This window comes from Pelmatolapia mariae, linkage group LG13 (assembly GCF_036321145.2).
Source record: "Pelmatolapia mariae isolate MD_Pm_ZW linkage group LG13, Pm_UMD_F_2, whole genome shotgun sequence".
Classification (NCBI taxonomy): Eukaryota; Metazoa; Chordata; class Actinopteri; order Cichliformes; family Cichlidae; genus Pelmatolapia; species Pelmatolapia mariae.
Window position 1 is genome coordinate 7,888,306 of NC_086238.1, and position 12,787 is coordinate 7,901,092.

General features: G+C 38.7%; 1 protein-coding gene across 1 annotated transcript in view; it reads left to right on the forward strand.

Annotated features, from left to right (window-relative positions):
* The window catches only part of LOC134639976 (VPS10 domain-containing receptor SorCS1-like), a 48,934-nt gene that overhangs the window by 28,430 nt on the left and 7,717 nt on the right, over positions 1–12,787 (forward strand). Inside the window, exons 10-23 of the mRNA XM_063491517.1 lie at positions 1,647–1,793; positions 3,514–3,616; positions 3,924–4,000; positions 4,655–4,746; positions 4,925–5,032; positions 5,219–5,336; positions 5,501–5,634; positions 6,676–6,789; positions 7,525–7,696; positions 7,976–8,162; positions 9,140–9,273; positions 9,376–9,499; positions 11,125–11,237; positions 12,142–12,276. Coding sequence (XP_063347587.1) covers positions 1,647–1,793; positions 3,514–3,616; positions 3,924–4,000; positions 4,655–4,746; positions 4,925–5,032; positions 5,219–5,336; positions 5,501–5,634; positions 6,676–6,789; positions 7,525–7,696; positions 7,976–8,162; positions 9,140–9,273; positions 9,376–9,499; positions 11,125–11,237; positions 12,142–12,276 — 1,758 coding nt within the window. The remainder of the gene's footprint in view (positions 1–1,646; positions 1,794–3,513; positions 3,617–3,923; positions 4,001–4,654; positions 4,747–4,924; positions 5,033–5,218; positions 5,337–5,500; positions 5,635–6,675; positions 6,790–7,524; positions 7,697–7,975; positions 8,163–9,139; positions 9,274–9,375; positions 9,500–11,124; positions 11,238–12,141; positions 12,277–12,787) is intronic.

Consider the following 12,787-nt stretch of genomic DNA (forward strand, 5'->3'; position numbering starts at 1 on the left):
CCTATATTTATAAGAGTTTTTTTTTTAAATAACACAAATATGGCTCTCTAGATGCATCTGGTGTATGTCTCAAAGTGGACTTATGGAAATATGATCAAATATAGTGCCACCATTTTTAGCCATAAATTTAACTAATTTCTAGAGACAGCACCTATCTCAACATTTAGAACAACTATTGAAATACATAATGTAGAAGACTAAAGTCTGAAATACTCCCAGCCACTGCTGATTGGCTGCATTAATGAGCATTGCATTCAAATCCATTTTTGTCACTATGTGTCACATACATTAGCCTGATGTTTGCTGACTGACTGGGAGACGTTTATGTGGTTCCACAACCTCACAGTGAAGCCAGTTTTGACGTCTATTTAAGTTACCAAATGTGGTTTCTTGCCCCAACAGAGGGTTTGCTTGACAGAAAATCAAAAAGTCACAAACTTTCATCACATTCATCAAGTAAAAATGTCAGACTTTTACCGAGTTAGATTTCTTTAGTTTGTTTTCTAATTTGGGATTGTATTTGTTTCCTTAAAAATTGATAAAAAAATTTTTTTACATTAAATAACATTAAATTGATGCTGCTTAGGAATGAATTTTTTTTAGATGAATAATCAGAAAAACACTTTAAAAGTTTTTTTTTTACCCATATACTGAAACTGTTGACTATAAGAGGACTCTGAAGGCAACATGGGGAGAGCTAACGGAGACACTATGTGTCTCTAAGAGTACCATACAAAAGTTAAATCCCTGGTTTGGGATCTTTCTTGAGCAACATAACAGACTCTGACAACTAAAGCACCAACAGATGGACAAAAACTTTCATAAGAGTTCTTGTGGATTTTCTGCTGTGTTTTCCTTAAGTGCACTGAGATGTTTTAGATGCCCCTCCTATAATGAAGCAGATGTTACACTGCATTCATTCTGCAGCATCTGGGTGCTTCTCTCATATCTACTTTATGGCTGCTTTATCATCTTTTTCATGCAACATTACAGTTGCACAAGAAAACATTTAACAGGTTCAGTCATTAGATAAGGTATCATCGATATACGCATTTCGAAAACACGGTCAGTGATGGTGCATTGGCACAGTGCAGAATACTGGCTTTAACTAGTGCCCCTAACATATTATATCTGTGCTGACAGATCTACTATGAGGTTGCAGCAGCTGCACATGTATGCATCAGCCTAGATTATCCTCATCCTTAGCCAGCAGTAAAAGCATCACGTTGTTGAAAGCTAAGATAGCCATCAGCAGTAGTTATGCTGCTCTCTGCCCAGAAACACTTAGCTGCAGTGACCAGTAGAAGATATGAAATGGTCATTCATACTTTGACAAAGATTTGTGGAAATGAAAGAGAAATGTGAGCTCAAGTGATAGCTGCAGGTGAGAGTCTGCATCTCTCTGCACATAAATACAAAGAAGAAGACATATCTCAGGGCTGTGCCATATGTTGTTTTGATTTTGCAGAGTCCTACAGATGGTCCAAAATAGTGCTCCATGTCAGGAAAAACTATCACTTTCAGACATCTCTTCCTTTCCAAACTAGGTCTTCAGCTTTACTTAAGTTTGAATAATTTACGGTTATTTTTTTCCTCCCTTTTTTGTTATTTTTCTCCCCACTGCTCTCCTTCTCTCATGTTCTCAGGTTGCCGGGATTAAAGGGGTGTTCCTGTCAAATAAAGTTGTCGAGAACCAAGTGAAAACTTATATCACATACAACAAGGGGAGAGACTGGCGTCTTCTTCAGGCTCCAGCAACCGATCTCCAAGGAAACAAGGTCTATTGTGAACAAGTAAGTGGGCCACTGACAAGAGATACATTTGGTTATTTGGATTTCCATTATCTGCTTGCAAAAATACCGCAGTGAATCATGCTAGACCATGGTCAAAGTCTGCTGATAACTATGTGCCATAGCAACGCAGTTCTGAATGTGGCAGTAAGTGAAGAGACCTGTTATGATTTGGTTTACCTTCCAGTATTCATTTATATTCAATACATATTACTACTGTAATATGTAAAGAGAACATACGATACCTTTCCTTATTTTTAGTCATATTCAAACATGTAAATGTAATCCCTATGAGCCAAAGCTCAGGCTCCAGACTGCTCTGAGTACTAGGTTCATGTTTTCGTCTTATGTGTTGCTCAGTTCCTGGCACAGAACTTAGATGAAGTCAAACATGTATGTACGCACTCTATCAAGACAGTATTGCTACAGCACTGCGTACGCAGTAGGGGTGCAACATTTGCACAAATCTATACGGGACTGGGGAATGACTGCAGGCATGAGCACTTGATCATCGTAAATCACGAACGAAAAATTGTGATGCACTTTCAGGCCACTCTTTACATTAATCCCCTTTAAAAACTCCAGTTTTGCACTGAGATGTTGAATTTTAGAGTGTGTCTGTGTCCTGTAGAGGCTTATATTATTCATGCAACAAGATGTTAGCAGCAGTGGCAACGAATAGGGTGTAAAACACTGGATGATGGAACTACGACATGAGTAAATTTTGTAAATTCAAGTTTTAGTATTATTTCTGTAGTATTGAATGTGCAACATAGACATTTTACTTGCTGCCTAACCTTTGGTGTTTCCTGACATTTTCCTGGTTTTCCATGTCAGTCACATGTTATTATAATATTATGAAGATGATTTAATCATCAAGTTCTAGCTTTAAACATGTGGTGATTAAATGATTTAAAAATCACTGGATTTTATTTTTATTCACATTTTACATAGCATCCCAGCATGCTTTGAAAACCAGACTTTAATGTATTTATTTGTATCATAGATTTTTGGATAGCTTTTTGTTTTTGTGTGCTAATAATGCAGCACATTATTGGATTTTTGCTTTATTTTTCTTTCTTTTCTTTTAAAAAAATAAATCAGTACAAAGCTTCACATTATTTCTTATTCCACCAGGGTAGGCAAAGACAAATCATAAAAGATAAGGAGCACAAGCATAAGTGGCAGACTTAGTCAACGAGAAATTAAAGGAAAATTAAAACTTTTTTTAATTTAGAGAGATTCTAGGCCCATAAATTAAATCTAAAGAGGCACTTAATCCAAAAAGGTCCCACAAACACTTTCTGTCGTCCAAACTGCCTTTTAATCTACCAAGCGTACACTCGTAAGAGATTTATCTCTACTGCTGCATCTGTATCTCTAGCCATTTTCCACTAATTCTGGGAACTGTAATAAGTCCATATTTACTAAGTATTACTCACTATGTGAAATAGCATAAGTTGGGACTCATATTGCTTCATGAGCTTTGATTCCACTGGGCTACAGCTGCAACTAAAATGCAATGTAATGCTAATGTAAATGCTAATGTCAATTATTTTTTAAGCTTGTTGTGTCTTTTTACAACAGACAAAAGCGCAAATATGGGCTTTGAGTTACTCATGTATATAACAATCAAATCTTCATGTCATCTCCTGCGCATAGATCTGATCTATATTAATGTTTCATTTTGATTTGGGAAACTAATGTCCTTCATGTTTCGCAGCCATACTGTTCGTTGCACCTGCACCTCCACGTATCAGAGAATCCTTACACCTCGGGAAACATTGTCAGCAAAGACTCAGCTCCAGGAATCATAATAGCATCAGGTGAGACGATATTTGATTATTTTGCACATCCATACTGTTGTTTACGCTCTGCCTTAATGCTGGTCTTTGATCACATCCTTCAGCACACAGTCACATCTGTTTTTTTTTAGATGCGATTCCAGTTCTGTCTTTCTTAGCTGACAACGATTTAGAATATAAAAGGAAATCTGTTTGTCCTGCACATCTGTTGCATGTTCTTTAGTGGAACGACTAACAAAAGCACTTTTGTGTTGTTTCTGAATTAACGATCGGGTCTGAAAACGTGACATGCTTAAAATAATTGAGATTAAAAATCTTTTGTATTCAGGCGTGTTAGGACCTGAGCTGACCAACGCTAATGTCAGCATCTTCATCACATCTGATGCTGGGAACACCTGGAGAGAGGTACATTACATTAACTGTTAGATTAGGGCTATGGGTACATTTTGTGATATTAGTACCTGTACAATACCTTCATCTCGATAGGCAGTGCTTTCTGAATGTATTACTCTGTTGAGTATAATCAGGTTTTCCTTTTGAGTCTTTTTATCCATTCAAGAAACCAGTGATAAAAGCTGTCTTCCCCATGACTATTCACTGAGTGTAATACGGAACAAAAGTTTTAAAACATATGATTTTAGCGAGCTATTATCTGAACAAAGAAGAAGAGAACAAAACAGGGAATCTGAGCTTTCATTGCCAACTTTTATTCCTCAGTTTTCAGCTGCTGTTGCTGCAGTCACATTTTCAAAAAAAAAACCCCAACAAAAAAAACAAAAAACAAAGGCATGAAGTTTGACAGCCAGCCTTGTGCATATCTGATCTGTAAAACAAATAAAACAAAAGGAGCATTTAGACTTTTTGCCATTGGCTTAAGTCTGAAAAAGAAAATCAACAATAAGAGCAACACTCACTTGACGCTTTCCTTTGTTCACACAGTTGAGACTCTTGTGTGTTCCTGCTTGTTCGTGGTATAGGTGTGAACATGCATGTTCTTGTACTTTGTGCAGACTTGAATTTTTCTCTGGAGTTATGAAGTGGAGCTGATTATGTCTGCAGGTTTTTCAGGAAGAGTACAGTGTGTTTTTCCTGAATCAAGGAGGATCTCTGGTGGCCATCCGACACACACCTCTGCCAATTAGACACATTTGGTAAGGCTCTCCAAGGACGCACCACATCTTTTTAGAGACTGTATTCAATCTTCAAAACAAGGGAGTTTGGGGGGGGGGGGGGGGGGGGGCATTGCTTCCCCGCTGATGCTTTTCATACAGAATTCAGCTCTATTTGTGGCTGGTCTGTCTGTGATCCAACCATTGTTCTCTCCCTCAGGCTGAGTTTTGATGAGGGCAGAAACTGGGACAAATATAGCTTCACCTCCTCTCCGCTCTATGTTGATGGGGTGCTGGGGGAGCCTGGAGAGGACACCCTTATAATGACGTAAGATTTGAAGGAACCATGAAGACTCAATGTGTTTCATTTTAGTTAATTACCGCCCTTGCTAATTAGATTTTACCCAGATGAGTAATTATTATTATCTGTGGCGTTACAGGTTTTTCACATATTTCTTCTCAAATCTACCCCAGATTTGATTAATTTTCTTGCTTTTCTGACTTTTATGTGTAGAATATTCGGTCACTTCAGCCATCGATCTGAGTGGCAACTTGTCAAGATCGACTTCCGGTCCATTTTCCAACAGCGGTGCACATCTGACGACTATCTGACGTGGCAGTTGCATAATGAGGTAAGGCGGTCTTTCTGCTATTTGACTGATGATAACGCGAAGATTCATCCATTGATTAAAGCCAAGAGAATCACTTTGATTTAGCTGCACAATAAAAGCAAGATGGTAAAAAAGAAACAAAAAAAAGAATTTCTGAAATGTTTATGATGCATTATTAATCACAGGGTGAAGTGTGCATCATGGGAATGAAGAGAATCTTCCAAAAACTGAAAGCAAACGTTCGATGTGTCAAGGCCAGAGATCAGTATATTTCCCAGATGTCAGATTCCTGCCTATGCACAGAGGCGGATTTTGAGTGGTGAGTTCCCTTCTCTGCAGCTACACTCTTTTCACTTCATTAAATCCAATGCACAACACTTTATCAATCTCCAGAGGCAGAGTCTGTGAAGTAAACCTAAGGCACAACAAGAACAGTATTTGAAAAGATCTATTTTATAATTCACTACTTGTTATTCCTATTTCAGTCATGTTTTTTTGTAAATTTAGGACATAACTTGGTAATAATAAAAAAAAAGTTTCACAAACACAGATGTTTTTCTGCTTCTTAGTATATTGTGCAGTTCATTTATATTATCAGTATTCCTCAACAAGTCACTTTTACCACACGGTATTACCCAAACTTATATTTATGGTATTATGTATTGCAAAAGTAGGAAAAATCTCAATTATAAAATGTTTAAACACCAGTTCGTGACCACATGATCACAAGATAAAGAAAAATGTGGGTGCCCAGCCTTCGCAATCACATGAAAGCAGGTTCATTGCTGCATGATTCAAGTGCCCTTGAATAGATTTTCATAATGGATAACAGTAATGGTTCACTCTAGACTCTATTATTAGCTACTTCTGTACGTCTAACAAGTATTGCTTCGATACTTGTTTATCACTTCAGACTGTCTCATCCTTTCTTTTATCTTTCTCATCTAACCGGTGCTGATTGAGCAGCACAAACTAATATAACACAAGCTTAACACCACTTTATTACTAGATGACTTCTGGCTCCTGAGAGAGTGTTTCCCTGATCATGATGAAAGATTTCTGACAGATCAGTCTAACTTTGCAGAGGTATTATAATTGTGTGTTTGTGTTAACACAAACAATGCTTTTGCTGCCTCAGAAATTTGATGCAACCCCCCCAAAAACATCAAACGTCAAATACTCTGAGCTGCTTTGCTGTGGGGACTTTTCTCTAGCCCAGAACATTTCTGTTTGAAGGATGCATGTAGTTATTGATTTTTTTATTTTTATTTTTTTGGAGTGGGGTTTGGGTATTTTTTTTATATATATAAATAAATGATCAGTAATCTTGATAATAGTGTCTTTTTCCCTACTGAAACAGCGACTATGGGTTCGAGAGGCAGATCGATGGCACCTGTGCTCCAGCTTTCTGGTTCATTCATTCAGCAACATCTAGAGACTGCATCACAGGGGACAGCTTTCTCAACACCACAGGGTATGCTTGAGTCACTTGTTCATTATGTTTTTTGATTTAATTCAGTTTTATTTGTCAATACAGTTTACATTGCACAGTAAAGACCATCGATAGTAGAGAGATCAAATATCCCCCACCGAGCTAGCACTTGGTGACAGTTTTCACAGGATGAGATTTCTGGTAGAACCAGATTGAAATGATGCCAGAAAAACAAGCAGCAGATGCACAAATGTTTTTAGTTAGTTTTAAATCAGCCTTCATGAATCACCTGTTGTTGTGTGAAAATAGTAGTTTTCATACAATGTAATTTCCAAGGTTAAAAACAGATGGAAAACATGTTTGAAAGAGACGTGTGTGGAGTTTAGGTAATTAAAAAGATCAAACCTCTGAATTTCTTACTTCAGATTAAGAGCGAGGCTTGCTTATATTTATTGCCACTATTTAACTATCAGCCAAAATAAGCCAGCTGTATAGCACAGGCTTCCCACCACACTGAGCATCACGGCACATGCTGCTTAAAAACTAGTCATTAAACAAAACTAAACCAGCAAACATATGTGGGAAATATGAATAAAAAAATATCCAGTAATAAATCTGTTTGCATTAGTATCTATTCATAACAGGCTAATTAAGCTCATCTAATACAGCGGTTAAATATGACAAGTCTGCATGGGTTGTGCCTGCTTTTATGCTCATGCCGTGTCTGACAGTCCTTTATTTTAGGAGTCCTCTTCTCTTTTCTTTTACGAATTCTAGATATCACAGAGCTTTGTCTAACAACTGCACTGAGGGAAACCTGTTAAAGTACAGCCCCAGACGACAAAAGTGTCCCAGTCAGGCTCCCAAGGGCCTCCAGCTCTTCACCAACGAGGGAACGCTGGTAGCAACTTTGGGAAAGAATGTCACCTTCTTGGTGTTTCTGGAAGAGGTGCTGAGTTCACTTAAGAAAAAAAAAACTGTAGTTTACATTATAGGGTGAAACTTTTAGGGTGCATGCTCTTTTATTGGTGTACTGTATACCAAGATGCTGTCATGAACATATCACAGAGGACCGAGCAGCAGCACATCAAATAAATATGCTGTGACATGATTTACAACATGACCTCATTCCAGTAGATATTAGAGCACACGGTTGTGTGTCAGCAAGAATGCTGACAAACAACCAAGGTTACAGCGTGAGTGACAGTATTTTCTTTTCTTTTGCAAGGGTCTTGGCTCCATGACAAGTATAACAGTGGACTTTGGTGATGGAACCGCTATATCGTATGTGAATATAAGCTCCATCGACGACGGGGTCAAGCATATCTACAGTAAAGTTGGCATCTACCAAGTTTCTGCTACAGCAAACAACGCTCTGGGCTTTGACAGGGTCGTACTCTACCTCCATGTCTCCTGTGAGTGGAAAAAAAGTAACTTGTCCTGGATAAGCTCCTGCTAAAGCATACAAAATCATATAACGCATACACTTCCACGAGATAAGGGGGGTTTGCAATGCTAGATTTATAAGCATCATTCATAATGCAATGCTCATATTAAACCTGGCCAAAGTTCACATGATTCACACAGTTTTTTTCTGATCTTGGTGTTGTATGATGTCAGTGATATCTTTAATACAATCAGCTCAGGCGATACAGCTCTAGCTCACAGATGCCCCACCCACCTGCTGTTCAAACCTTCTGTTAATTGTTTACATCAGACATCAGTTGGCTTAAAGGGAGCTAAAACAGCTTGAGGGTCTACACCATGGCCCAGTGTAAGATAAATGAGGATTATTTTGAAATCTGAATCATGCAAAGCCATGTCCAAAAATAAAAATATGGAGCTGCAACATACACGTATATAATACAGCTGACAGCAGACCATACTTTGCACCAGCCTTCAAATAGATCAAAACACTTGGACTTTTGAACCTTTAGAGTGAAAGAGTGGTTTGAAAATGCACTCACGCTCCTTCTGCGGGTTCAGATCGGCTCATTAAAGTAAGACTTTACCAAAAAAAAAAGAACGAAAAAAGGCTTTGAGTGTCATTCATCTAGCGTGGGTGTGAAAGACAGCTGTTTGTTGTCTCCTTGTTGACAGAAAAGAGCGCCACTGGTCAGCTTGAATTTACCTCATTATAACAGATTCCAATAGTGGCACTTTCATGGGTGCAAAACATCAAAACATCTGCAGACACTTGTCAAACCACTCCTGAAGCGCATTCAGCTCCATCGTGTCTGTCAATGTGTTCCAGGCCGCCATTGTTGTGCCAGAATACTGTGTGATCAAATACGTGGTTTCTCTTGAAATTCGGAGCACCATGAAAGCTTTACGTTTACCCGCATTTTAACAAAAGGTACGACTTTGGAGTTTCTGTATTTTCCCTCTAAAGGTCAACTCGAGCAGGTCCAGCTTTCTGCTCCGTCAGTGGTCATCAAGAACAAAGCAGTAAACCTTACCACAGTGCTACAGCCCAGTGATGTGGGAACAGTCACTTATTACTGGTGGTTTGATAACAAAACGGAGGTAAGCCATACTTTCTCCTACTAAACCATGCTGTCTGTTTACTGAGCAGCATGATAGATAGTAGACAGTTTCATCTCATCTCATGCCTCTATGCCTTTTTAGCCTGTTGTGACCCTCAGTGGCGCAATGCCCTTCACTTTCTCCAAGGAGGGAACTCACACTGTTACTGTTCAGGCTTCAGTGGGCAACACTGTCCATCAAGATCAAAAGAGGGTATCAGTTTATGGTATGTATCTTTTTTATGTTACCATCATTTTCTTCACCTAATGCACTTAAGTAGCCATTCGATAATTGTTTTGCCTCTAGAAATTGAGAGTGAATAACTTGAAAACTTTATGGCTTCTGACAGCACAAAAAAAGGGTTCAGTGATGCTTCTTTCAGCCATCTCGTGGCATTCATGAGTGAAGGACGCTTGCTGAGTCACAGTAGAAATGGTTTAGTTTAGTAACTATAGTTTTGTTCATGTGAAAGCTCTGTAGGGGTTATGAGATGTGTCTGAAAGCGCCAGAAAACATAAAAGCATTGCTGCAGTGTTTCTATGATCCAAGTTTAAGCCTAAGTAAGCAAGTGAGACCAGTTCATTAAGTAAGAACTGTTCTTACTTAATGAACTTAATTCTATTTTTAATGACTTGGAGGCATTTACTTCAGGCTCCAGATGTTTTGCCTGTTGTTTCTGGAATTACAATTACCTTTACAAAGATATTCATTTTTTATAGACAATCAACTTTATAAATTTTGGTTGTTTCTGTGTTTTATTTTTATTTTTATTGCTTGCAATTAACAATGTGTGTATAGTTTTGAATGTGTATGCGCTACTAAATTATGCAACTTATGATTGCACTGTTGTCTTTCTTGGCCAGGACACTTCTATTTTTTTCTAGTATAAATAAAGGTAATTATAAATAATGACAGAGCATTTCTTTAAATTTTGTTCACTTTTTATGCTAGTTGCAAAGTTAATTCTACCACATATGGAACTGGCACATGCGCAGGACCCATCACTGAGCTTTAAATGCATGCATTTTCTTCTGCTTATCCAATTAAAGACTCGAGCCTATCCCAGCCATCATAGGGTGAAAAGCAGGGTGTAACCTGGACAGGCCACCAGAATATTGCAAAGTTAACACAGAGAGACCAACCATTCACACTCACACCTGTGGCCAATTTTACAATGAATTTCCAATCAACATGCATGTTATGAGCTGTGGGCGGAAATTACACCTGGAGTGTACCTATGGAGGCAAAAGGCGAACATGCAAACACCACACAGACAGTGGATTCAAACCCAGGACCTTCTTGCTAAACAGCAGTGTTAACCACTGCACCTCTGTGCCACCCTCACCATAAACAATAAAAATACATGTAACACAGACAAAGACAGCAGAAACTCTGCACAGAATTTCTATTTATTTTCTTTCTGATATAAATTGTTTACTAACATTTACAAAGATGTAAATTTTAATGAAAATACCAATTTTTGAGAAGTCCTGGGGCTGCTCTTTGAATCTAATGAAACACTTAGCGCTATAGCAGATCTCCAGTGTGAAGCAGTTCATTTTACATTCTGCCAGTAGTACAATCAATATATTTTATCACTGGCACTCCGGCTGTCTTTTCTTGTAGCAGCTAATAAACAAAGTCGAGGATTTAGCTCCAGCTAATGATGCATGCACAGGAATAAACAATGTATTCTAAAATGAAATTAGAAGGTCACCAGACCAAAAAATATATGCAAGAAACGACACTTTTGCCAATCAGTGTAAGGGTTATTTGAAGTGTGTGAAGTGGATAATTGTTTAAAGAGGGTTTTTTTTCCATGAAGTAAGAAGATTTCTGCCTATATTTCAGATTATTTCCGCTCACACGTGTTGGCATTTTCATCTAATTTGGATGAGCTGAACCCCGGGGTGTCTGAGTGGAGAGAGGACATCGCCAGAGTTTTGAAAAACTGCATGGTTCAGGTCAGTTTTTCAGCTGCTGGTGTTATAAAGGCTGTAACATGAGTAGGAATAAACTAAACCTCAGAAATCTCATTTAGATTCTGGCAATTAGCAGCTTTTCACTAGTGTGGAGGAGGGAAAAAAACTCTAGTCACTGTCTAGTGAGCTAATAACACTTAAGATTTTGGTTACGCTACATTTGTAATGTATGCATGTGATCTTGTCAAGTGTTTCACTCCAATAGCTGCAGTGTCTTTAACCTCAGTAGCTGTGTAATTAGTCATTTTGCTCTGCACGCTGACATAGCACATCACCCGAAATCATTATTACGAGCGCAAGCTTTCAACTGAACATGTCAAAACACTAAAGGGCAGTAAAAGTGCTGCTATGACACTTGCCTTTTGCCTCTGTGAAGAAGAGAATGATGGTTAGAGAACACCACAACCTCTAGTAAAAAAGAGCCACACTGTGGTTAAATGTGCCTGGTTTTCTCTTTCAGACACTGTGGGGATGTCATCAAAGCAGCGGGTTATGTAAAAGACCTGGATACTGAGCTCTATATATATCCGACAGTAGCCCTCAGTATGAAACATTCACTTTGACCTTCTGTCTTGTCAGATATTACCACAGTTTGCACCAAGAAACTGACAGCAGACCTCTGGTTACGGCACAAATGCACTAAAAGCTCTGGCCTTTACCAAAGACTGTCAAATTGAACTTGCATGTTTAACTTGATTCGTGCATTATACCTCGACAGTGACTGGTGCTTAGGCAAATGATATATGAAGCAGAAAGCAGAAAGAATTTACTCGTTAATACAGATGACCCCCAAGGATCGTATTTCAGGGCTGGAGTGCAGACTATCACCTCAAAGTGTGTCAGTTAAAAAACCTTTTTTAATGAGGTTTTGTTGTTATTATAAAAGGTCACTGGAATCAGTGAGGATCAGCTCCTGGTCACAGTGCTTCCAGGGCTACCAACTACAGCAGAGATTTTCATTGTACCTGAGAAGAGGCCAAGAGACAGAGCCATGGATGAAAAGTGGGCACACCTGGATCAGGTACTGTCTCATAAATCACTATAACGGTCCTTGACAGACACTCAGTACACTTTGGTTTTCTGTAATCCACAAAAGAAAATAAATAAATACAAGAAGCTGAGGAGTTAAGAGACCGTCTCAGGAGAGAACATCTCAGGAGAATGCCTCCTTTCCTTCAGAGTGTCATACAGGATTGTTGAGCTATCAGTATAAGCTAAGTATTAAAAACATATCTTTCTATCACGGCGGCAGGAGAGGACCCAAAAGCAGCACTCTAAAAACACCACATAAACTAACTGACTGGACCGAGGACATAAATACACATGAGGTAACAAGAGAACAGGCCACAGGTGGGAACACAGGTGACACTAATCTAGACAAATGAGACAAGGGAAGCAAAACTGAATGTGTTAGGAGACTATTGAAGTAAAACAGGAAGTAAGATAACCACAGAGACAAAACTAAGACTCACAGGGTTGACACCGGGACCGGGGACAAGACAGACTGAGGCTGAATCACAAAACTCTTGATA